The sequence below is a fragment of the Hyla sarda genome, chromosome 3 (genome assembly GCF_029499605.1).
Source record: "Hyla sarda isolate aHylSar1 chromosome 3, aHylSar1.hap1, whole genome shotgun sequence".
NCBI lineage: Eukaryota > Metazoa > Chordata > Amphibia > Anura > Hylidae > Hyla > Hyla sarda.
This window is the reverse complement of record NC_079191.1, coordinates 249,250,488-249,275,871: the sequence shown is the minus strand read 5'-3', so window position 1 is coordinate 249,275,871 and position 25,384 is coordinate 249,250,488. Positions and strand designations below refer to the sequence as shown.

Sequence of the window (25,384 nt, the reverse complement as noted above, 5' to 3'; positions counted from 1 at the left end):
TCTGCATGTAACATAGATAACAAATCCGCCCTGTGTGGACACAGCCCAAGGACATAGATACCATCCTTTGATGTATGTGGCGCAGTGAACTATGAGAAGCACTTTGATCATGAAGGGGTTAAGCGGTGGAGGATACTGTGCCGCTGACAGGCAGGAAACAAGACAATGCTGTGACTCCGACCCCGGGACTTCCCGGTCACTATGTAGACAGCTCTGCGGTTCCTGAAAAGTTGAACCTCCAGAAGTAAAGGACAGCCCAGGAGCACAGCCGAGCCCCGGTGTGACGGTCAGGTACTCGGCTTCACAGGACACTGTATACACATACAAGGAGGTGACACCGTGCACTGCGCGCTGGTGCCGAATGAATGAAGCACATGAGCCCCGCACTTAACGGAGAGCCTGATTATACGAGACTCCAGCTCTCAGCCAATGAGTGGCGGGATGGGGCGTTCTCTGGGCGGGGCCTCGGTCCCCTCCTGCGTGCGGTCGCTGCCCCGGGGCTCAGTCAGTGCCGGTAGAGGCAGCGGTATGGCTGGTGTTTTGTGTACAGATAGTGCGGTCACCTGGCAAAGCTCCCCGCCCCGGGGCAGGGGGAGTGAGCGGCCCAGCCTCCACACCCAGCGCTGACAGGGATTCCCATACAGCGGGCTCCCCCCGCCCGCACTTCCCTCGCTCCTCCCCTCCGATAAACTCTCTGACAAACAGCCCGGGAAGTGGCAGCGAGAGTCAGGACGTAGCGGAGCGCCAGGGACTCGCTGCTCTCCGGGAAAACTTTGTGCGCTCACCTGAGGCGGCCGGGACTGCACGCTCTCCGCCGGCTCCTGCGGTCATGCCGGTCGGCAGTCTGCTGCCTTTCGTGGTGTCCCCGCTGGGGTCGGGGAGCGGAGCTGGGGGCGGGTCGGGCGGATTGGCCCCCGGAGGCGGAGTGTCCGGGCTGCTGGGCCCCGCGGGGAGGAAGCTCTCCGGGTTCCGGCTGACGGAGAAGTTCGTTCTGCTGTTGGTGTTCAGCGGCTTTATCACCTTGTGCTTCGGGGCCATCTTCTTCCTGCCCGACTCCCCCAAGCTGCTGAGCGGCGTGTTCTTCCAGCAGCCCCCGCAGCCTCCTCCGCAGCGCACCTCAGCCGGGACCGGACTGCAGGATGAGGAGGACGGGGGGCGACTTGCCCGGATCCGGGAGGAACATGAGAGGGCGCTGCGGGAAGCCAAGGACACGCTCAACCGGCCGCCCGATCAGATCATGCGGGAGATCCAGGAGGAGAAGGACCGAATGTGGGAGCATGGCAGGGGCACTGCCGCGGGGGGAAGGTTAATCCCCCGGCCCTTCAGAGAACCCATCGGAGTGGTGGGGAAGGAGCCCGCGGACCCCGATGTCAAGGAGAAGCGGGACAAGGTTAAGGAGGTGAGGAGCCGGGGACATCTGTGGGTACAGCCCGTGTAACAAGTGCCTGGTAGCGGTCTGTCCCTGGGCAGGATTACAGGGCACTGTGCGCACGATGTGGTGTTATGGCAGGATTAAAGGTCCCGTGCTGCTGGGTGCCAGATTAGTGCCAGGACAGATGGGTGCTGCTGATCCCTCCAGCAGATTGCATTCTGTGTCCTAGAACATATATAGCTGCACATGGTGCCCGCTGGCTGATATACATGTGGGTAAGGGGGCTCAGTGCCAGGTTATAGGGATGTGGTTGGCATCAGTGGTGGGGCTGCTGTATGCTTCCAGCAATGCCATGTTCTCAGAATGCTGTCTCCATACAGAGCTGCAGTGACAACCTATTCTTTGGTCTTCATCCCACAGCCATAATCTCCAGTCCACCTGCCAGGCCCTCATCCAGTGGTTCCCAACCAGGGTGCCTCCAGCTGTTGCAAAACTACAACTCCCAGCATGCCTGGACAGCCGAAGGCTGTCCAGGCGTGCTGGGAGTTGTAGTTTTGCAACAGCTGGAGGCACCCTGGTTGGGAACCACTGGCCTATTTAATGGGTATGACCCCTAGGATGCTGTCCAGGCGTGCTGGGAGTTGTAGTTTTGCAACAGCTGGAGGCACCCTGGTTGGGAAACACTGGCCTATTTAATGGGTATGACCTCTAGAATGCTGTCCAGGCGTGCTGGGAGTTGTAGTTTTGCAACAGCTGGAGCCACCCTGGTTGGAAACCACTGGCCTATTTAATAGGTATGACCCCTAGAATGCTGTCCAGTGCGCTTCCACCATCTCAAGAAAGGTCCTGTAGTAATGATTCTTATCTTGGCCCATTCCTGAGATAACATTCGGGCTCCTTACAAGAACATAGCTGTGTCTTCAGTGTTTGGGCTTTCCTCTGGTGTGAGACATATTGATGTGCTATTGCTTGGCTACTAACAAATGGCGGACTGGTTTAAGAAGTGGTCAGACTAAGACCCCTAGTAATGTGTCAGTCTCTTGTAACCCTAGATAATGAATTATCTGTGGCCGTATAACCTGCAGTTCCTGCTCCTAATCTGTCATGGCCCTTTAAAGGTCTTCAGATGACACTTGGCTCTGCCTTTGTTACAATGACTGGTAACTCCTGGCAGAATCTGGGCAATCCTGGAAGCGGGATGTGAGTGGCCAATAAAAAAAAATTACTCTTCTAGATTTCTGAATTTGTTTTACTTTATTTTTTTATATATTTTTATTTTATTTATTATATTTTTTTTACAACTTTCAGTGGTGCTTTGGTCATCTTGTGTTTTTTACAGTGAAACTTGTATCAAGGCGGAATGAGATTAGGTTTCTATGTGGGATGTTCTTCATAAGAACTAATTAGAGATGAGCGAACTTACAGTAAATTCGATTCGTCACGAACTTCTCGGCTCGGCAGTTGATGACTTTTCCTGCATAAATGAGTTCAGCTTTCAGGTGCTCCCGTGGGCTGGAAAAGGTGGATACAGTCCTAGGAGACTCTTTCCTAGGACTGTATCCACCTTTTCCGGCCCACCGGTAAGCTGAACTAATTTATGCAGGAAAAGTCAGCAACCGCCGAGCTGAGAAGTTCGTGACGAATCGAATTTACTGTAAGTTCGCTCATCTCTAGAACTAATGTAAAGGGGGAGGATGTTTGTACTTGTGTTGGGCTCTGTTCACATAGGTATTGGAAGCTGGGTTGGACTCTGTTCACATAGGTATTGGAAGCTGGGTTGGAGGTTCCTGACATTTTGGTAGAAAAAAAACAATGCAGCATTCAGCGCTAAAATGTGGATCTCATTAGAAGTCAATGGGTTTATTGAACGCTGTTGGTAAAATTCATGTTATCCGAGACACAATAGTTATTGTGTTTTTTTTCTCTCAACAATGGAACAAAAAACCAGGACATGTCAACCTAGATGTGAACAGAGCCTTACACAATGGAATGAATACTTCAACCTGTTAACTCTTGATTTGTCTTCCCATTATGAAACTCTGATTTACTTGCTGCCATCAAATTCCCCCCCTTTGGACCCGTGTGACAAGTTGGAAGTGAGACTAGCTTTTGGAGTACAAGTTAAAGGGGTTATCCATTTTTATTTGTATCAACTGGCTCCAGAAAGTTTAACAGATTTGTAAATTACTTCTATTAAAAAAAATCTTAATCCTTTCATTACTTATGAGCTGCTGAAGTTGAGTTGTTGTTTTCTAAGTGCTCTCTGATGACACCTGTCTCGGGAGCTGTCCAGAGTAGAAGCAAATCCCCATAGTAAACCTCTTCTACTCCAGAGACGAGCAGAGATGTCAGCAGAGAGACAGAAAACAACTCAAATTCAGCAGCTGATAATTATTGGAAGGATTAAGATTTTTTAATAGAAGTAATTTACAAATTTGTTTAACTTTCTGGAGCCAGTTGATATAATTTTTTTACTTCCTGGAATACCCCTTTTAAATGGGATGAAAATGGCTCTTTAACAGTAAAAACATCACACTATTATATACTAATATTTAATACTTTCACAAGAGTGCCATGGTCTTGTCTATTGAAAGCATGACTGTAACAGCCAAATACTGGATGCGATGGTGACATGTTGTCCATAATGGCATCAGTGCTGTGGCCATTATCCGACACCATTGCAATGGCTAAGCACCCCGACCCCACCCACACACACGCACTTGCACCCCTTAAGGGTATATGTGTAAAAATACCTTATATACAGTAACAGAAGCCTAAGCTAATAGAATGTAAAGCCAACATTAACATAAATTGCATAAAGCATAGTGACTTGGAGAAGCACTGGTCAGGATGATCTCCCTGCCAGTTCTCAGCGCCCTTTGTCAAAGGAAACCGTGTGTAAGCTAAAGGGAATCTGTCGGCTGCAACTCATGTTCCAAACTTCTGACACTGTTAGATGGCTGTTAGAGCTAGGAGGCACGTGGTACTCTTTTACTACTTCAAAACATACTGATGGGTTTAGATTGTGAGCCCCGGTGGGGACAGGGACTGATATGTGTGCTGTGGAATTTGTGTGCGCTATATAAAGGGTTAAAATAAAAATTATATTAATAATAAAAAATGTAATTATAAGATTATATTTGTGCTTTTGTAATATAGGAAAATGCTTTTATTCCCAATCCCCTGAAGTGCTGAGAGCTGGAACACCCGATACCAACCTCCAGCTTGCTTGGTCGAGAGCCAACCAGTAGTTAACCCCTGTTTCAAAATTTTCCACCTGCACACAATTTGTATGCACAGTACAGGAATGAGGTTTAGAAACAGGGCTCTGCTTCCAGTTTACTGTCAATCAAGAAAGAATGGGAGTGGGAAAGTAGAAGTGTTCCTGTCTGCAACACAACATCTCTGACACTTGGCACCAGAGGATAAAAGCATTTTTTGAGTTTTGGAAGCACAGACAAATATCTGGAAAGTTATCACCTGCCCCCTTTTTTTTTTAACAGTTTCAGTAGTTTTAAATGTGAATTGATCTGGCAGATTCCCTTTGGAAACATCTTATCCCCTATCCAAAAGATAGGGAATAAGATGTTAGACCGCAGGGGCCCGCTGCTGGGGACCCCTGTGATCTCCGCTGTGGCACTCTGTCATTTGGTGCACAAAACGAACTCCGCTCTGTGCCTGATGACAGGAGATGCCAGCCGCAACACCCCCACCATACACTTCTATGGTAGGAGGTGTGATCGCTATGTACTAGCCATCATGCTCCCTCCCATAGACATTAATGGAGGGGGGCGTGACGCCACCGTTCCCGGCCTGGACATCGCGGGGGTCTCTAGTGGTGGGACCCCCGCTATCTAACATCTTATCATCAACAAGAGTACCTCTCACAGCTATCCCACAGCTAGCCTGCAAGTTTCTTTATTTTTTTTCTTTTTTTATAAAGAACATCTGTAGTGCAATATAACTTACAAGTTATAGATCGTGGGGGGGGGGGGGTCTGAGGGCAGTGGCCGCGGCAGTATGCTGGAAAGGGGGTGTTCCATCTCCACATGATGCGGTGGCCGACACGCCCCCTCCATGAACCCCGCAGAGATTCACTTCCTGCAGACTGCCGCGGCCCCGTCCAGGAGATCCGGGGCCCGTGATATATAACCTATCCCCTATCCTTTGGATAGGGGATAAGTTATGTTGTGCTGGAGTACTCCTTTAACTTCCTCTCAAAAGTAATCTATAAAAATGATGTATTTCCCCTTTCTGTGTGATTCATCATGTAACTCTTAGTAACTTAATGTCAGTTATCAGCAATAGATTTCCCAGTAAATAGAATGGAGAAAACAGTAGTAGTAGTTGGTAGGCGAAGTGAAATGAAAACTGATTTGAGGAAGTATGATGAGTACATTAATATAGGACTGTTAGGTCGGGAAACTCCTAGCAAGGGGTACCCCACTATTAGGTTTCCATAGTATAAATCATGGGAAATGCCAAAGTTTGTTATAACATCTTACCTGCATGCAAATAACCTTTACTTTGTTGGATGTCCCCTGGTGTTTACTGCTTAGCCGTATGTCTGTCTAATGGGCAGAGTCCTGGAGGACACACATGCTCAGCTCTCCCTACCGCTAGTTCATGGATAGGTGATCGTCCACTGCAGAGATGCTGATAGAAATGGTTTCCTTCCCTGCTACTGTTGGGGATCACTAAACTGAGACCTGGCCTGTGTCCTCCAGTCACATTGCTAGACACTGAACACCAGAGGGCGTTATACTATGTAAAAGTATACTGGGTCCTATCTTTTTGAAAATATTATACATTGTTCATATTTATAGTGTTCAGGGGTGGTACACTCCTTTTTAAAGAGATGTCAGCAAATTGTAAATAATTTTCCATGGAAGGATTAGTCAGAATTGTTCATTGTGCCCATTGACAAGCTGGGTGTTGCCTTCCCATTGTCAGTAGGGTGTGTCCCTACACGTTCTGGCAGTGTCCAGCCATTGCTGACCATAGAAAATCCTGCTAAGAAAGAAAATGAGACCCCAACATGTTAATTTAGCTATAACAGGAGAGCAGCATTCCTAAGGAAGGTGTTCCAGAATTACTTCATGGGGAATAATCCTATGCACTTAGGAACGTGGGATGGTTCTTTTTAGGGATCGACCAATATCGATTTTTTTATTTATTATTATTTTTTTTTTAGGGCCGATACCGATAATCTGTGGAGGTTAAGGCCGATAGCCGATAATTTATACCGATATTCCGGTATAAATTATCGGCTATGTCTCTCCCCCACCCCCCTGAAGCCGCTGCAGATCATTGATTTAAAGCGGGCGCTTCAAAATCAATGACTGTAGCGGCTTTTGCGGTGCCAGAGACCGCTGCCGCCACTTGCTTCGCCACTTGCTTCTCTCCCCCTGCCTGTATAAAGCCCCCCTGACTTATAATACCCCCTGTCCTGTGCACCTCACACATAATGCCGCCTGAGGGTGCAGAACAGGGGGCATTATATGTGAGGGGCACAGGACATGGGGCATTATATGTGGGGGTCACGGGACAGGGGGTATTATGTATGAGGGGCACATGACTGTGGGATTATATGTGGGTGCACATGACAGCCCACCCCTGTCATGTGCCCATATAATCATATAATGCCCCCCTGACTTATAATACCCCCTGTCCTGTGCCCCTCACATATAATGCCCCATGTCCTGCCCCCTCAGGGGGCATTATATGTGAGGGTACAGGACAGAGGATATTATAAGTCAGGGGGGCATTATATGGGCACATTACGGGGGGGCTTTTATGTGCCCCACATATAATCCCCCCCCTGTCCTGTGTTCCTCACATATAATACCCCCCTGATATGTGCCCCTCACTTATAATTTGCCCGTTCATCCATACAGCGCCCGAGCAGTGCTCACCTCACACGCTGCTACGTTCTTGTACTGTGAGTGAGAGCGGCAGGGACGTGATCTCCGGGCGCCGACGCGATGATGTGATGTCATCACGCCGGCCTGCCGTGGATGGCGTCCCCCCGGCTCTCACTCCCACTGCAAGAATGAAGCAACGTGAGAAAGGTGAGCGAGTGGAGGAGCGGGACAGCTGACAGCTCCCGCTCCACCATGCTGTCAGGCAATTGGCAAAACAAGGCGTGCGCACGAATCGCGGGACTTCAGTCCCGGCCTGAAGTTCAGGGCCGGGACTGAAGTCCCGCGATTTGTGCGCACGCCTTGTTTCGCACATTATCGGCAGGTTAGAAACCGATAACGGGGGGAAAACGTGAATATCGGCCGATAATCGGTCGATCCCTAGTTCTTTTTAACCCCTTCCTGACACATGGCCTACATGAACATCAGGTGGGGAACTGTGGATCAGGTTCAGGACATGAGCCTACTCCATATACATTGAGTGCCAGCTACTATCAGCATCTCATGGTCACTGCCATTGACCAACACCAGAGAGATCAAACATCATTTAACTCTCTAGATGCTGCTATGAATAGCAATTTCAGCATGCAGAGTTGTTTTTGACAGATGCTGCGCCTGTCTGGATTGATGGATTCTGACTGTTTTCCCATGATTTAGTTGAGTGCTGCATTCTTTTTGAATACGCTTCTGCCTTTGGCTCAAAATCTGTAGCAGTAGTATTCCAAAAAAACTGCCTAGTGGAAACGCAGCTTTTACGGGGTACACCCATTCTGGTGCCAGAAAGTTAAACAGATTTGTAAATTACTTCTATTAAAAAAATCTTAATCTCTTTAGTATACAGCCCCAAAAAAGTACTGGAAGGATTAAGATTTTTTAATAGAAGTGATTTACAAATCTGTTTAACTTTCTGGCACCAGTTGATTTAAAAAATGTTTTTTCCACGGGAGCACCCCTTTAATCTTGTTCTAAGGCTGTAGTTTGACCTGAGTGGTATTGCTACTCTCAGGCTGGTGACCAGTGCCGAGAGGTTGCTCAGAATTTAGAACAGCTATTTGCTGTCTGGGCATGCTGGCAGTTGTAGTTGTATTCGACAATCTTAAACATCCTAGAAAGCGAAGATCCCCATAAACATTAACGTTGGTGGAACCTACTGATTTCAGCAGGATCGTCTGTTCTTGTTGTGTATGGGGGCTCCCAATTCTTTAGGGTGCGTTCCCACCTGGTGTATATGCAGCATATTCCACACTGCACAAAATTTGTGGCAGCAGCGGGAAATACACTGCGTATTCCTCGCTCACAATACACACAGGGCTTTCTGGCGGCAGCCCTATGTGTGCAGTGAGTTTTGGAGACGGAGCTGCGCGTCAGTCACGCGGGCACACAGCCCCGACCTACAAAACTCAGTACAAAGCCCTGTGTGTATAGTGAGCGAGGAATACGCAGCGTATTTCCCGCTACTGCTGCAAATTTTGCGCACTGTGGAATACGCTGCATATCTATTGGATGGGAATACACCCTTATAGAGAAAGATTGAGCACTTTACAGTGAAACATGCCTGATCCTAACAGCCCCTTCACACAGCAGAATTAATTGTAAATATTCCCCTGAGAAAATCCAGTGCAGCAGCCCATCATTATTTTCAATGGGATTTCGCTGCACAAAGCACAATTTCTGTGTCGGGTAATTTACTGCAGAAATTAAACTTCTAGACTCCTGAAAGGATGAACATGTTACCCAGCAGTCCTAGCACTGAATGAACTCAGAATGTCCTCTAGGAAAGGAGATAAGCCTTTGCCAGGGGGTCTGACATTCAGAACACATACATGCTCAGCAGTTTATGCCATTGTAATGGGTGGTCAGGAGAGTTGGCTGTTAAGAATGAAATAAAAGAAAAGGAAATGTCATATCAGTAAGTTGCACAAAGTGTCAGCCAGTCACATAGGCACAGAAATCACATAGAACTCTAGTGTTTTAGGTAACAAGTATCCTCCGAGACCAGTGTTTCCCAACCAGGGTGCCTCCAGCTGTTGCAAAACTACCTCTCTCAGCATGCCCGGACAGACAAAAGCTGTCTGGGCATGCTGGGAGTTGTAGCTTTGCAACAGCTGGAGGCGCCCTGGTTGGGAAACACTTCTCAGACACGAAATAGAAGCATGTTTTCTGCATTTACTGATGGGGTGAATACAAACTGTTGTTCCATTGTTGCATGTGTTTTGTCTATTCTCCACGCCGTCATATTTGTATGGTGGGAGAATTCCCTGATTTATACCTTCAACATAAGAGGTATTCCAATATATAGCATACAGTGGAATACATCCTCCATCAACTTCAGGGTTACAGAAATGAAAATTGCGCACAATATACTTTTTTTTTTCTGTGCAGTGGCCTAAAGCAGATTGGGCCAGAAAGACACTCTTGGCTCTTGTGGGGTTAATAGGAGTCTAAGGATACGTTGAATGCAGATGATAGAATCCTGGTGCGGAAGTCGTGTGGTGACAAACATGTGAACGCAGCCTTAGTTTCTTTCCGGTTTGGTTTACGGTGGTAGACTTATGGCGTTCTAGCAGCTGCTATGACCTTTCACTATTCTATTTACCACAGATAGAGATGTAATGAGGAATACTGCTCCAGAACGTGATGAAACATCTCTCATTTACTGAACTGTAATTCCAAGAGATTTCCTGCCTGCTTGTCACTTCTCTCCTTAGCAGTGACAGCTTATCTAACAGCGTCCCCCTCCCCCCCGCCCCACACCTTCTTTTCTCTCGGCTGCTTTTGTTGTAAAGTTGTACGTTAGTTTGTGAGATATTAATGATTAGAATTGAGCTACTGATTAAACATTTGTGTATACTGCTAGCCATGTATGATCAGTATCCTGGTCAGTTATTACAATGGCCATCAATGTCCAGAAAAAATACACTATGGCTGCACGATATATATCGCAAAAGCAGTCAAATCGTAATTTAGTTTTTTTCTTTTCTTTCTGTGATATAGCGATACGGCCCCCCGGGAAAACCTGCAATTATCTGCTCGGGCCGGCTCCCGTATGCTGCTGGCAAGTGCCAGCCAGAGAAGGTAAAAACTAATTTTAAATACCTACCAAGTCAGAGTTTCCCAACCAGGGTGCCTCCAGTTGTTGCAAAACTACAACTCCCAGAATGCCCGAACAGCCTTCGGCTGTCCGGGCATGCTGGGAGTAGTAGTTTCACAACAGCTGTAGGCACCCTGGTAGAAAAACACTGAGCTAGGTAAAAGGGTGCAGGGAGAAAAATAAAAAAGCAATCTGCTCACCTACTCCAGTTCCCTGCAGATGTCGTTCCTCTCCATGCGGTCCGGTGTCTCCTCTCTTCTCCACACAAGCAGTAGGACCTTTTCCTTTTCAGCCAATCACTGGCCGCAGCGGTGTCACGTGTCAAGCCAGTGATTGGCTGATGGGGAAAGGTCTTTTTCGGCGGCAAAGACACTGGGTTTCCTGGATACTGTGGAAGATTTAAAAACCAGTGTATTGCTGCAGTACAAAACCTACCCAATCGGGGGAGAATGTGACGGGGGGCGGGGGAGAATGTGAATGGGGGGATGTGACATGGAGGGAAGATTGTGATGGGGGCAAGGGAGAGAATGTGACCTGGAGGGAAGATTGTGATGGGGGCAAGGGAGAGAATGTGGCATGGAGGGAAGATTGTGACGGCGCTGCCCCCCCTGCCTATCCTCTGGCCTGCCGGTCCTGAGTCCAACCACCGCCGCAGCCCCATTGCCTCCCCCATCCCCGGTTTTAGAATGACCTGTTCCCGGGGTCCACGCTACTTCTGGCTCCGGCGGCGTCCTGAGCTGTCACTGTGCGCACTGACGGTGACATCGCGTTGAGGAAGTTACTTGTCATTGTGCACAGCAATAGCGCAGGACGCTGCAGGAGCCAGAAGTAGCGCGGACCCCAGGAACAGGTAATTATAAAACAGGGGATGGGGGGGCAGTGGCGGCGGTCTCTGGCCAGGGCATTATCGGCAAGGTAATTGCCGATTCCGGTAACGTTCAAAATCGTGAATATCTGCCAAACCGATAATCGGTCAATCCCTAATACACACAGCCTTCATGTCTTTGTGGAAGAGGTCACGGGTTTGTTAGCTGCTGCTAGACACTTGGCAGTGACTTATGTCCCTGAGAACAAAGGAAAGGTGCAGTTAAAATAAACAAAAATGAAAATCCTTCTCTCCTTGACACACACATCTTTATGGAGTCTGGAGGAGACTGTATACATAGGATGGTTTTCTGGTGCTTTGGCTATTAGAGATGAGCGAACTTACAGTAAATTCGATTCGTCACGAACTTCCCGTCTCGGCGGTTGCTGATTTTTCCCGCATAAATTAGTTCAGTTTTCCGGTGGGCTGGAAAAGGTGGATACAGTCCTAGGAAAGAGTCTCCTAGGACTGTATCCACCTTTTCCAGCCCACCGGAAAGCTGAACTAATTTATGCTGGAAAAGTCATCAACTGCCGAGCCGAGAAGTTCGTGACGACTCGAATTTACTGTAAGTTCGCTCATCTCTAGCTGATATGTATTGCAAGCGTGAGGCTGGGTCCATGCCTAATCCGCGAGTTCCGTGTTACATGTGGTGAAAATCTGCTGTAGTTTTCTGGTACACGTGAAGGGGATTTTTTTTCTCTACCTTCCTTTCAATCTCATATAGTGACCTAATTCTCTTTTTTATGTGCGTAACACAATTGGATATGTTGAAAATTTTTTCTCTACTCAAAATTTTTTCTTTCACCTTTTGACTATAGCTGTTGGTTAGTTTGATCTGCGTATACTCTGAAGTGTGAGTTGTATCTGGTCATTATTGTGGAATCTTAAGTAGCTGATGGGATGGTATAAGTCGTGGTCATCTAGTGAGGTGTGGTGAAATTTGCCTTAGGATACAATCTGTTAAATGCAAGGCTACCAATGGGTTATTTTATCCTTTGTTACCCTTGGTAGCAGTCTCAGATTTCATGAAGGTGATTATAGTATCAATTTCCATTGTTTTAAGAAACTGTTAAGCATTTTACAGCCATCTTGACTTGTAAACAGGGCTGTTCCGATTCCGGAGTTTTCTGTACTTCCGATTCCGACTCCTCTGTATTAATATGCAAATGTATTTTATACATTCCTTGAAGGAAAGAAAGGCAGCATACATGTCATTACCACAGGACTACTGGCTGGGAAGCCAACAGTCTACTGTATTGAGCAGTTTGTGTGCTGATCTGCTGCTGAAGATAGGGCAGTGGGTGGATCCAGGAAGGGGCATTTATTATAAAACATGATTTCCCTAGTAGCATCCCATAGTCATGTTTAAAAGGGTACTCCGCCCATATACTTCTTATTCCCTATCCAAAGGATAGGGGATAAGATGTCAGATCGCTGGGGTCCCGCTGCTGGCGACCCCCCGGGATCGCCGCTGCGGCACCTCACTTTCATTACTACACAGAGCGGGTTCGCTCTGTGCGTAATGAGGGGCGATATAGGGGACGGAGCAGCGTGATGTCATGGCCCTGCCCCTCATTACATATGTGATGACCGCCACGCCCCCCTCCCATAGACTTGTATTGAGGGGGCTGGCCGTTACATCACGAGGGGCTGAGCCATGACGTAACAATGCTCCGGCCCCTGTATCGCCCGTCATTACGCACAGAGCGAACTCGCTCTGTGCAGTAATGAGAGCGCGGTGCCGCAGCGGCAATCCCGGGGGTCCCCAGCAGCAGGACCCCGATGATCCTTTGGATAGGGGATAAGATGTCTAGGGGCGGAGTACCCCTTTAAGCTAACTATCGAGTTTACAAGTTTTTATAGCCTTAGCTGAATGGCAGCAGTTTTTTCAATGGTTTACAGCTTCAGTCTTGAACTATTGACGCTCCATTCCCTTCACTTATACAAGTGTCTCTAGTCCTGCAAAAAACCTATTTACTTAATCCCTTATCAGGGAGAGGCTAGATTACCCATGGGTTCCCTGTAACAGCAGAACACAACACTATGGAAAGTATAAGTATTGCTGTTCCTAATTGTGCGTTGTGCCATATAGTAAAGCACATGAAAAGCTTCTTCACAGTCACTTAACATGTTCGTTTTGCGGTTACATGAGGCACTGCATGCATTGGTCTTTATTCTTAAAGTAGAAAAGTCATTAATTATAACTTTTTGTGAATGTAAACATGGTTTTTTTTTTCCAATCTAAATTTAGTAGGAGTCGGTGCATTGTTTGCCAACTCAGACTCCAGGTACCCAAAATTTCGTCCGACTCCACAGCCCTTCTTGTAAAATATATATACACACACACACACGTGCAAAGGTTGATGCAACTATTTGAAATGAACTTTTATTGAGAAAACACTGTCAATGTTGATCAGAACATAATGACAGAGTGGCAGCAAAGGTACGTATTGAAACATAGCTATTATGGAAAAAAAAAATAAAAAAAATGGACTATTAACCCCTAGAGGACACAGGACATACATGGGCATGTCTAAAACAGGCAAACAATTCCGGTTAACTCAAGTGGCAACCACAGCAAAATTGCAGGGCCTTAATCAGCTGAGTGGACAGACGGCCGGAGGTCTCTTAGGGTGTATTCACACCACAACTTAGCAATACAGTGGGGCAATTTAAAAACCAGCCGCTGCAGTCTCCCTGAAGGCCCCGCGCTGCATCTCATTTATTTGAGTGAGCCAAACAGTCAGATAGTGACTGAACCATATCTGGTTTATTGCCGGACTAAAAACCGTGGCATACCACGGTTTTCAGTCCAGCAATAAAAACTGATACCGTATGGCTAAATTGTAGTGTGAATGTAGGCTTTATCCCGTCCAAATAGTACTCCCACACTGCAAGCAGCCTGTAGTAATGGAGGGCCGATAACACTGACCAATGCTGTATATGCAATAGAAGGACTGCATGTAATAGTCCCCTAAAGAAAAAAATAGTCAATAAAATGTCCATAGTAAAGCCTTTTTCTTAATAAAAGCTAGGATCACAACCCCCCCCCCCCCTTCCAATTTTTCAAATAAATTAATGTAAACACACAAATGTGGTATTGTTGCACGTGCAAATGTCCAAACTACAGTATTTAGAATGTTAATGAATATGTGCAGTCAATGTCATAAATGAAAAAAAAATAAAAAATACTAGAATTGCTGATTTTTTTTGGTCACTTCATGTACCAGAAAAAATAAGTGATCATAAGGTCCCAGCAAAATAAAATTGGTACAGATAAAAATGACAGATCAAAGTGCAAAGAATGTGCCCTCATTTGGAAAAATAAGTGTTATAGGGGGGTCAGGAGAGGACAATTTTTAAGCATACTTATTCTCATTTTTGTACAAAAAGTTAAAAGGGTACTCCAGTGGAAAACTTTTTTTTTTTATAGTCAAGAACTGACCAGCTGAGTGATGAATAGTGCATTAGAAGCTGGAGCACAACTTTTCTTCATTTAAATACCTTCAACACTACAAGTGTCAACTAGTCACAACGGTCGCGACCCGTGGCTAATAGCGCGCTACAATGATCACAGTGCCGCGTGCTATTAACCCTTTAGACGCAGCGTTCAAAGTTGAACGCCATGTCTAAAGTGAAAGTAAATGACTGCCAGTTAGCTCAGAGGGCTGTTGGAGATGCCGCGATTTCGCCGCGATGATCCCGAACAGCTCTGGGACACGAGGACGGTCTCCTACCTTGCCTCTTGGTGTCGAATGACTGCCGAATTGCCGAATGACTAAGTGCCTGAGATCCAGGCATGAGCAGTCAAGCGGCAGAATCATTGATCACTGGTTTCCTATGAGAAACCAGTGATCTGTGTAAAAGATCAGTGTGTGCAGTGTTATAGGTCCCTATAGGAGCTATAACATTGCAAAAAGTGGAAAAAAAAAAAGTGAATAAAGATCATTTAACCCCTTCCCTAATAAAAGTTTGAATCGCCCCCTTTTCCCATTTAAAAAAAAAAGTGTAAATAAAAATATGTGATATCGCCGCATGCGGAAATGTTCGAATTATAAAAATATATCATTAATTAAACTGCACAGTCAATGGCGTACGAGAAAAAAAAATCCAAAGTCCAAAATAGTGTATTTTTGGTCACTTTTTATATCATGAAAAAGTTAATAAAAAGCGATAAAGTCTGATCAATACAAAAAATGGTATCGCTAAAAACTTCAGATCACGGCGCAAAAAAAATGAGCCCTCATACCGCCCCATATGCAGAAAAATTTAAGTTATAGGGGTCAGAAGATGACAATTTTAAACGTATATCCCAGAAGTACGACAAAATCAAACCTATATATGTAGGGTATCATTTTAATCGTATGGACCTACAGAATAAAGAGAAGGTGTCATTTTACCTAAAATGTACTGCGTAGAAACGGAAGCCCCCAAAAGTTACAAAATGCCCTTTTTTTTTTCTTTTTGCGCACAATGATTTTTTTCCCCGTTTCGCTGTTGATTTTTGGGTAAAATTACTGACGTCATTACAAAGTAGAATTGGTGACGCAAAAAATAAGCCATAATATGAATTTTTAGGTGCAAAATTTAAAGGATTATGATTTTTAAAAGATATGGAGGAAAAAACGAAAGTGCAAAAACAGAAATGCCCTCCGTCCCCCAAGGGGTTAAATCTTAAAAATAGTTAAACAAAATCTATCTACAGGTGATTCTCGAAAAATTAGAATATCGTGCAGAAGTTCATTTATTTCAGTAATGCAACTTAAAAGGTGAAACTAATGAGACTCATTACATGCAAAGCAAAATAGTTTGTTGTGATTTGTCAAAATTGTGGTGATTATAAAAACCCTCCGAAAATTTGAATATCAAGAAATCATGCAATCAAGAAAACAAGGATTGTAAATAGAACCATATCGGACCTCTGAAAAGTATAAGCATGCATATGTACTTGGTTTGGGCCCTTTTGCAATGCGGCGTGGCACGGAAGCTATCAGCCTGTGGCACTACTGAGGTGTTATGGAAGACCAGGATGCAGCTCTTCGGCATTGTTTTTTCTCATGTCTCTCATTTTTCTCTTGGCAATGCCCTATAGGTTCTCTATGGGGTTCAGGTGAGGCGAGTTTGCTGGACAATCAAGCACAATAATCCCATGGTCATTGAACCAGGGGACATCCCCATAAAGCCCATCTGTGGAAGCAGGCCTAAAGTGCTCCAAAATGAAGCACAGTGGACCAACACCAGCAGATGACATGGCTCCCCAAATCTACACACTGTAAAAACTTTAATAAACTGCACTTCAAGCTTCTTGCACTGTGTGCCTCTCCATACTCTGGGTCCTTGCTCTCATCAGAAAAGAGGACTTTGAACCACTGAGCAACAGACCAGGTCTGCTTTTCTTTAGCCCAGATAAGACGCTTCAGACGTTGTTTGTCATTCAGGAGTGGCTTGAAAAGAGGAATACAACATTTGAAGCCCATGTCCAGGATCCGTCTGTGTGGTGGCTCTTGATGCACTGACTCCAGCCTCAGTCCACTCCTTGTGAAAGTCCCCAACACTTTTGAATGGCCTTTCCAGGCTGCGGTCATCCCTGCTGCTTGTGCACCTTTTTTCTTCCACACCTTTCCCTTCCACATAACTTTCTATTAAAGGGGTACTCCGCCCCTAGACATCTTATCCCCTATCCAAAGGATAGGGGATAAGATATCAGATCGCGGGGGTCCCGCCGCTGGGGACCCCTGGGATCTCAGCTGCAGCACCCACCTGTTGCGGCTTCCGGCAGCGCTGGAGGCTTTCATCCTAACGCCTCACGACCACGGTGAGGGGAGATCGTGACGTCACGACTCCGCCCCGTGTGACGTGACGCCCCCTTCAATGCAAGTCTATGGGAGGGGCATGATGGCTGTCACGCCCCCTCCCATAGGCTTGTATTGAGGGGTGGGGTGTGATGTCACACGGGGGCGGAGTTGTGACGTCACGATCCCACGTCACCGTGGTCGGGAACCGAAGCCTCCAGTGTTTCCGGAAGCTGCAACAGGTGGGTGCTGCAGCCGAGATCCCGGGGGTCCCCAGCGGCAGGACCCCCGTGATCTGACATCTTTGGATAGGGGATAAGATGTCTAGGGGCGGCGTACCCCTTTAATGTGCTTTGACACAGCAGTTTGGGAACATCCTACTTTGTTAGCAATGACCATTTTTTTGAGGCTTTCCCTCCTTATGGAGGGGGTTGGTGATGGTTTTCTGCACAACTGTCAGGTCTGCAGTAGAGATGAGCGAAGCTACAGGGATTTGATTCGTCACGAACTTCTCAGCTTGGCGGTTGCTGACTTTAGCCTGCATAAATTAGTTCAGCCTTCAGGTGCTCCGGTGGGCTGGAAAAGATGGATACAGTCCTAGGAGAGGGTCTCCAGCCAACCGGAGCACCTGAAAGCTGAACTCATTTATGCAGGATAAAGTCAGCAACTGCCGAGCCGAGAAGTTCGTGATGAATCGAATCACTGTAACTTCGCTCATCTCTACTGCAGACCATCTCTAGTCTGCAGTCTTTCACATGATTGTGATTTCTACTGAACATGACTGAGACAGTTGAAAGGCTCAGGAACCCTTTGCGGGGGTTATGGCTTAATTAACTGATTAGAATGGGACACATGGAGCCTGGAATATTGCACCTTTTCACACTATTCTAATTTTCGGAGATTGTGGATTTGGGGTTTTCCTGACCTGTAAACCATAATCATCACGATTATGACAAATCACGGCTTGAACTATTTCGCTTTGCTTGTAATGAGTCTCCCTCATATATTCGTTTCACCTTTTTAAGCTGCATTACTGAAATAAATGAACTTTTGCACGATATTCAAATTTTTTGAGTATCACCTGTAAATTAGGTATAGTTTTAATTGAATGGACCTACAGAATAAAGATTGTTTATTTTTAGCAAGAAGTGCATAATGTAGAGACCAAAGCCCCCAAAAGGGCTCTGGCTACTAGAAAGCAAGGAGGAAAAATAAAAGTCCAAAAATGTAAAATCTCTGCGTCCTTAACCTCTTAAGGACCCATGACGTATGCGTACGTCATGAGTCCCGGTCCTGCGATATAACGCGGGGTCACACGGTGACCCCGCATCATATCGCGGCGGGCCCGGCGTCATAGTGAAGCCGGGACCCACCTCTAATAGCGCGCGGCACTGATCGCGGCTAAAAACGAAAGTAAAATGTGCCGGTTAGCTCAGGGAGCTGTTCGGGATCACCGCCGTATAATCGCGGCATCCCGAACAGCTGTAGCACAGGAGGAGGTCTTCTTACCTTCTCCTGCGCTGTCCGATCGCCGAATGAATGCTTCAAGCCTGAGATCCAGGCTTGAGCATTCAATCGCCGAAACACTGATTGATCCATTCCTATGGAGATGGATCAATCAGTGTAAAAGATCAGTACATGCAATGTTATAGCCCCCTATAGGAGCAATAATATTGCATAAGAAAAGTGTAAAAAAATCATTAACCCTTTCAATTATCCCTTCCCCTAATAAAAGTTTGAATCACCCGGCATTTCCAAAAATAAAAAAAACATTATGTAAGTAATAAAAATAAACATATGTGGTATAGCCGCGTGCGGAAATGTCCGAATTATAAAAATATACCACTTTTTAAACCGCTCGTTCAATGGCGTACGCGCAAAGAAATTCCAAAGTCCAAAATAGCGCATTTTTGATCACTTTTTATACCACAAAAAAGTGAATAAAAAGTGATCAAAAAGTCTGATCAGAACAAAAATGGTACTGCTAAAAACTTCAGATGATGGCACATAAAATGAGTCCTCAAAGCGCCCTGAACACAGAAAAATAAAAAAGTTATAGGGGTCAAAAGATTACCATTTTAAACGTATAAATTTTCCTGCATGTATTCATGATTTTTTTTCGGAAGTGATACAAATTCAAACCTATACAAGTAGGGTATCATTTTAACCGTATGGACCTACAGAATAAAGATAAGGTATCATTTTTGACAAAAAATGTACTGCGTAAAAACAGAAGCCCCCAAAACTTCCAAAATAGTGTTTTTTCATCAATTTTGTCGCACATTGATTTTTTTTCCCGTTTCACTGTAGATTTTTGGGTAAAATGACTGTCATTACAAAGTAGAATTAGTGACGCAAAAATTAAGCCATTATATATAATTTTAGGTGAAAATTTTTAAGAGTTATGATTTTTTAAAGTTAAGGAGGAAAAATTGAAAATGAAAAAACGGAAAAAGCCCGGGTCCTTAAGGGGTTGGGGAAAACACAAGGAGCAAAAGTTACTTCATGGCATAATCTGTGAGAACAGTGGTGAATTAATACTGTTGAATAGGGCAAATCCAAAAGAAAGATCTTTGTAAGTATGGTAGGGATCGACCGATTATCGACCGATATTCACGATTTTGGATGTTATTGGTATCGGCAATTACCTTGCCGATAATCCGATAATGCACCGCCCATACCCCCCCACCGCACCACCCTGGCCAGAGACCGCCGCTGCCCCATTGCCTCCCCCATCCTCGGTTTTATAATTACCTGTGCCCGGGGTCCGCGCTACTTCTGGCTCCTGCGGGTATTACGCTGTGTGCTGCGCAATGACGAGTGACGTCCTCAACGCGATGGCTCAGGAGGACGCCGGGAGCAGATAATTATAAAACCGGGAATGGGGGAGGCAATGGGGCAGCGGCGGCGGTCTCTGGCTGGTGGGAGTGGGGGGTCTTGCGGTGGGGGGGGGGGGGGGTGCGGTGCGGTTGTGGGACTCAAGTGGACCCCAGGACAGGCAGGGGGAGAGAAGCAGCAGTCTCTGGCACAGCAAAAACCGCTGCAGTTCATTGATTTAAAGCGCCCGCTTTAAATCAATGATCTTCAGCAGTGTCGCCGGGGGAGGGGGGGGGGGGAGATAAATAGCTGATAACTTATACCGGAATATCTGTATAAGTTATCGGCTATCGGCCCTAACCTCCACAGATTATCGGTATCTGTATAAAATTGACTCTACAGTAGTGTTATGTAGGACAATGCCCCACTTTTAATGGAAGGCATTTTCTCATTTCATATGTGACATTGACTGGGGAGTTTTCCCAGTCCTATTTGCAACCACCTGCCAAGTGTGGGAGCGGTTTTGAGCCCAGGTTGCATTACTACAATCTTGCCAGTGCTCAAGATGATTTGTTGTCTTGACGCTTTTCTCCTGCTAGTCCTTTTGATTTCTCCCACTTGTCTAGAATACTTAAGGGGTATTTTTTTTTATTTGACTATGCTACAGGGGCTGTTAAGTCAGTGTAGTTCATAAGTGTCTATACTTATGTTTCATGCTGGTTTCTCTATTTTTCTGTAATTTTTGCCCCAAGGTTTATTTTTAGCAGCATACAAAATGTGTAGTCTTAGGTTTTCCCAGGTTGCAATGTGGCCAAAGACATTATATCACTAGTCAGATGTTCAAAGGAGCCTGTTTTCTTCAATGGGTGGAGCAACAGTTGGGTGGGAGGGAGTTAAATCTGTTTTTGCAACAGCTTGAGACACCCTGGTTAGAAAACACTGGTCTATTGCATTGAAGGGATTGAAGGTGTGTTTTTTTAATGTGGGTGGGGTGGCTGATGTTTTGGAGGGAGAAACGTGACCTCACACTTGCAAACAAGGAATCATGGGATTTGTAGTATAAAGGAACAAACTCCAACAGGAAATATCTGGTTCACAAAAAGAGAGCCTCAACTTTATGGTAATCTAAATTCATAAAGAAAGAGGCGTCAAACAGGACATAAATATCACAAAGTATACTTTATTAACATGAATCCAAAATGACAAAACATTTAAAATGATTTAAAAGAATACATATATAGTAATAAACATAAATCCAAAAAGTGCTGAGAGAGAAACGGGGGCTATGCTTGTCTGCCAGCAGAAGGGTTAAATAGTTGGTACACAATAAGTATTGACTCCCGTGGATTAATGAGGGAGGCTACTGCTCATAGATTGTGGATTGAATATTAGAGTCGGATCCGGCAAATATGCCCGGATCACGAGTAAGTACAGAAAAAGTCCAAGAGCAGACAAAAAAGTCTCAGGGGGTCAATAACACATTATGAGTAGGACAAAGCCTGAACTAGGCAGAAATAACAAAATACTTTACCAAGACTTTTTTGTCTGCTCTTGGACTTTTTCTGTACTTACTCGTGATCCGGGCATATTTGCCGGATCCGACTCTAATATTCAATCCACAATCTATGAGCAGTAGCCTCCCTCATTAATCCACGGGAGTCAATACTTATTGTGTACCAACTATTTAACCCTTCCGCTGGCAGACAAGCATAGCCCCCGTTTCTCTCTCAGCACTTTTTGGATTTATGTTTATTACTATATATGTATTCTTTTAAATCATTTTAAATGTTTTGTCATTTTGGATTCATGTTAATAAAGTATACTTTGTGATATTTATGTCCTGTTTGACGCCTCTTTCTTTATGAATTTAATCTATGTCTTGTGGCGTAGGACCTACTGTGTGGGAATTTTTTCTTTTGGTATTTTATGGTAATCTCACAACATATCCATTTAGCCCCAAGGAAAGTGCGTATCCTTCCTAAGCACATCCATTACTGTGGCAGGTATGTACTAGAATCTCCTTATGGTGGATAACCTCTTTTTAAAGGGGTTATCCAGAAATAGAATAATAGAGACAATTTCTTCCAAAAACAACACCACACCTGTCCTCAGGTTGTGTGTGGTATTGCACCTCAGTTCCATTGAAGTTTTAGGTTTATTTTAAAGATGAACATAACTCTTTTTCTACAATAATTTTGAGGTCCATCATGTTTTCTAACCTGAACTTTCTCCTTTGTTAATATGTTGAGTAGTCTCACATTCCATGCTGGTCTTACTTACCTGTCTGGTTTGGTAACCAGAAATATGTGGCTTGGTTACCCTTTCTAGTCTGTTTTTCCCTGTCTCTAATGCCATCTTTAGCACCTGGTCGATCCTCTTGTTTCACCTGAGATTAGTTTTTTATTCTTTAAATAATCCTGAGAAGGGACAAAAGTTTTTGTTTTTACCTGATGATGGGTTTCACTTTGCAGAGGCAGTTTTGGGATCTCCCTTGTTGGTAAAGCCTTGTCCTCTGCTTCATTCCGCTCACTGCAGGTCTTGATGCAAGTAAAATGTTATCAGAAGTTCTTACATTGTTATATTGAAGACATTTTTTTATCCATTTTTTTTCTTCAGTTAGAACAAAATGCCTGCTCAGATATCCTCACTGAGGTCTATAATGCTAGTTTTCATAGTTTATTTAATACTTGGAGGCTTTCTTGTACAAAAAGTATTTCCCTAGCTGATGTTCACGTGTCTGTGATGGCTAAGAGACATACACCAAAAACCCTTAAGCAATCACTGGAAACATGTACAACAATTTATAATACAGAGCACTGAGTAAATGACAGCCTGAAATAATCACATTTCATGCCATGTAGCTGCATGACCTAGATGTTTGGGATACCCACCTGCTCATTGCCACGCAGACCTATCTCCCCCCCCCCCCCCCTTTCTTAGCTGTGAAATAAAAAAACTATTATCTGAAGTAATTTTAGGGCCCTATTAGATGTCTAAAAGGTATTGAAAGTAGGGATGTAAGAAAAAATCGATTTGCGTGATTTTTTCACTTGGCGATACTGAATCGATTCTTTTAGGGATGTGGAATTTGTATCTCCTGACACCCGGAACAGCATGTCCCGGGCATCAGGAGATACAAGTTCCACATTTGTGGAGCCTGGCAGGCCGGATCTGACGCGGCGGCGCTCTGGGTGTACGGAGCGGGTTCCGTCTCGTGCCCGCTCCATACTCTGCAGCCCCCGGCTGTTCTCAGTAGCTGGGGGCCGCCGCTAATAGCCAGCATGCGGCGATCGCATATTTGCGCATATACCAAACATATTTGATATATGCGCAAATGTCCGTACCATCAAAATATGTTAATGATCCCGTATAGTTAACGGCGTAAACGTAAAAAATAAAAAGTCCAAAAATGCTGCTTTTTTGTCACATTTTATATTAAAAAAAAAAATTCTAAGTTTTATGTATGCAAATGTGGTATCGATAAAAAGTACAGATGACGGCGCAAAAAATGAGCCCTCATACCGCCCTATATACGGAAAAATTAAAAAGTTATAGGTGGTCAAAATAGGGCGTTTTTAGATTACTGATTTTGTACAAAAAGTTAGATTTTTTTTTTTAAGCGGTACAATAATATAAAAGTATCTAGCCATGGGTATCATTTTAATTGTATTGACCCACAGAATAAAGAACACATGTCATTTTTACCGTAAGTTGTACAGTGTGAAAACAAAACCCTCCAAAATGTGCAAAATGTGGGTTTTCATTTAAATTTCCTCCCTAAAAAAAATTTTTGGGGGGGGGTTCGCCGTACATTTTATGGTAAAATTTGTGGTTTCGTTACAAAGTACAATTGGTCACGCAAAAAACAAGCCCTTATATGGATCTGTAGATGGAAATATAAGTTATGGATTTTAGAAGGCGAGAAGGAAAAAACTAAAACGCTAAAATAAAATTGGCCTGGTCCTTAAGGTGAAAATGGGCTTGGTCATTAAGGGGTTAAAGGGGTATTCTCATTTGGGACATTTTTAGCATATCCACAGGATATGCCATAAATGTCCCCTAGATACAGGTCCCATCTGAGACCAACACCTATCTAGAAAGAGGGCTCTCCTTCCTGTTTAGTGGTGCTGTGCTGGCTGCTTTACGTGTTTTGTGTATCTCCCAATAATGGGAGTTGGGTAAATGGCATAGCTGTTATTGTAACTCCCATTAAAGTCAATGCAAGTGGTCTGGATGTTGTGGTTGGAATATGCATACTAAAATGTGTCTTTTGTATGTCTGTTATACATCTGTGCTAGGTTAGAATCTTACTTTTTTTTAAATCAATAGGAACTAGTTGACACTTGTAGTGTTGAAGGTATTTAAATGGAGAAAAGTTGTGCTCCAGCTTCTAATGCACCATCCATCACTCAGCTGGTCAGTTCTTGACTATATTGAATGAGTATTATTACTCGTGAATGATCCTTGCAGCCAAACTTATTCCTTGAGAGAATGTTCCAAGCCAGGTGGAGTGGAGCGGTTCACCTGCTTATGCAGAGAATGTGTTGTGGAAAGAACCTTCCGGGTGTACATTTCGACAGACTAGATTAATTGTCTTCATTAGCATATATGTTCCGTCTCTGACATGAGCTACAGGGTTGACGTATTTCTCTGCAAACCTTTCCAGCATTCTCATAAAGAAATACTAAAGGTTAACGATACCTTTGGCAGTTTACAGTTGCTGAAAGCCTAAGGTTATATTCACATGAAGCAGATTTTCTGCAGAACTTTCTGCGGCTGAGTGAGGTTGTTTCTGCAGCATGGACTTTTATCAAACTCCTTGAAGTATGAAAAGTCAAAGAGCGAGCGCAACAAATCTGCCCTTACTGTGCTCACAGCCGAAACATTTACGTGACTGATACAGGAAACTGCTGTGTGGGGACTTGTTTAGAAAGTTCTCAAAACTGCGGAACTAACTGCTTCAGCTGTCCCTCAGGGATACATTGGGTTTTACTACAGTAAAGTCTCAATTTTCAGCTTTATGGCTGGACTTTGGCTTTAAAGTGGTCATATGTTTTCGGGGTCAAGTTTGACTTTTTTTTTTTTTACATATTTAACTCCTTGTGGATCCATATTACCATAGTATGGCATAAGCAGTGGTCGTCAGAGCACTAGAATTGTATTAGGGTATGTTCACACTAGGGCTGCACGATATGGGGGAAATTGTGCGATTTTTGGGCCTAAATATTGCGATTTCGATATGCGATGCGATATAATAAAAGGCGAAATCCCGCCATTTCATGTCCAATCTCCTTTGTTTTACAACTATCCACCCATTTTATGCCCACCACCCACTTCACATCTCCCCAATTTAATTTCTATCTTCCCCCCCCCCCCCCCCCCCCAAATCACATGTAGTTGAGTTGTAGTTTTGCAACAACTGGAGGCACCCTAGTTGGGAAGCACTGACTTTTAGTACAGTGGTCCCTCAAGTTACAATATTAATTGGTTCTGGGGCGACCATTGTATGTTGAAACCATTGTA

General features: G+C 44.7%; 1 protein-coding gene across 2 annotated transcripts in view; it reads left to right on the top strand.

Annotated features, from left to right (window-relative positions):
- The window catches only part of MAN1A1 (mannosidase alpha class 1A member 1), a 242,319-nt gene that overhangs the window by 81 nt on the left and 216,854 nt on the right, over positions 1 to 25,384 (top strand). Inside the window, exon 1 of one of the 2 annotated variants that reach the window (XM_056566445.1) lies at positions 500 to 1,399. The exons of the other annotated variant lie outside the window; for it this stretch is intronic. Coding sequence (XP_056422420.1) covers positions 830 to 1,399 — 570 coding nt within the window. The 5' untranslated portion in view covers positions 500 to 829. Of the gene's footprint in view, positions 1 to 499; positions 1,400 to 25,384 lie in introns of those variants that run through there. 2 annotated transcript variants of the gene reach the window in all.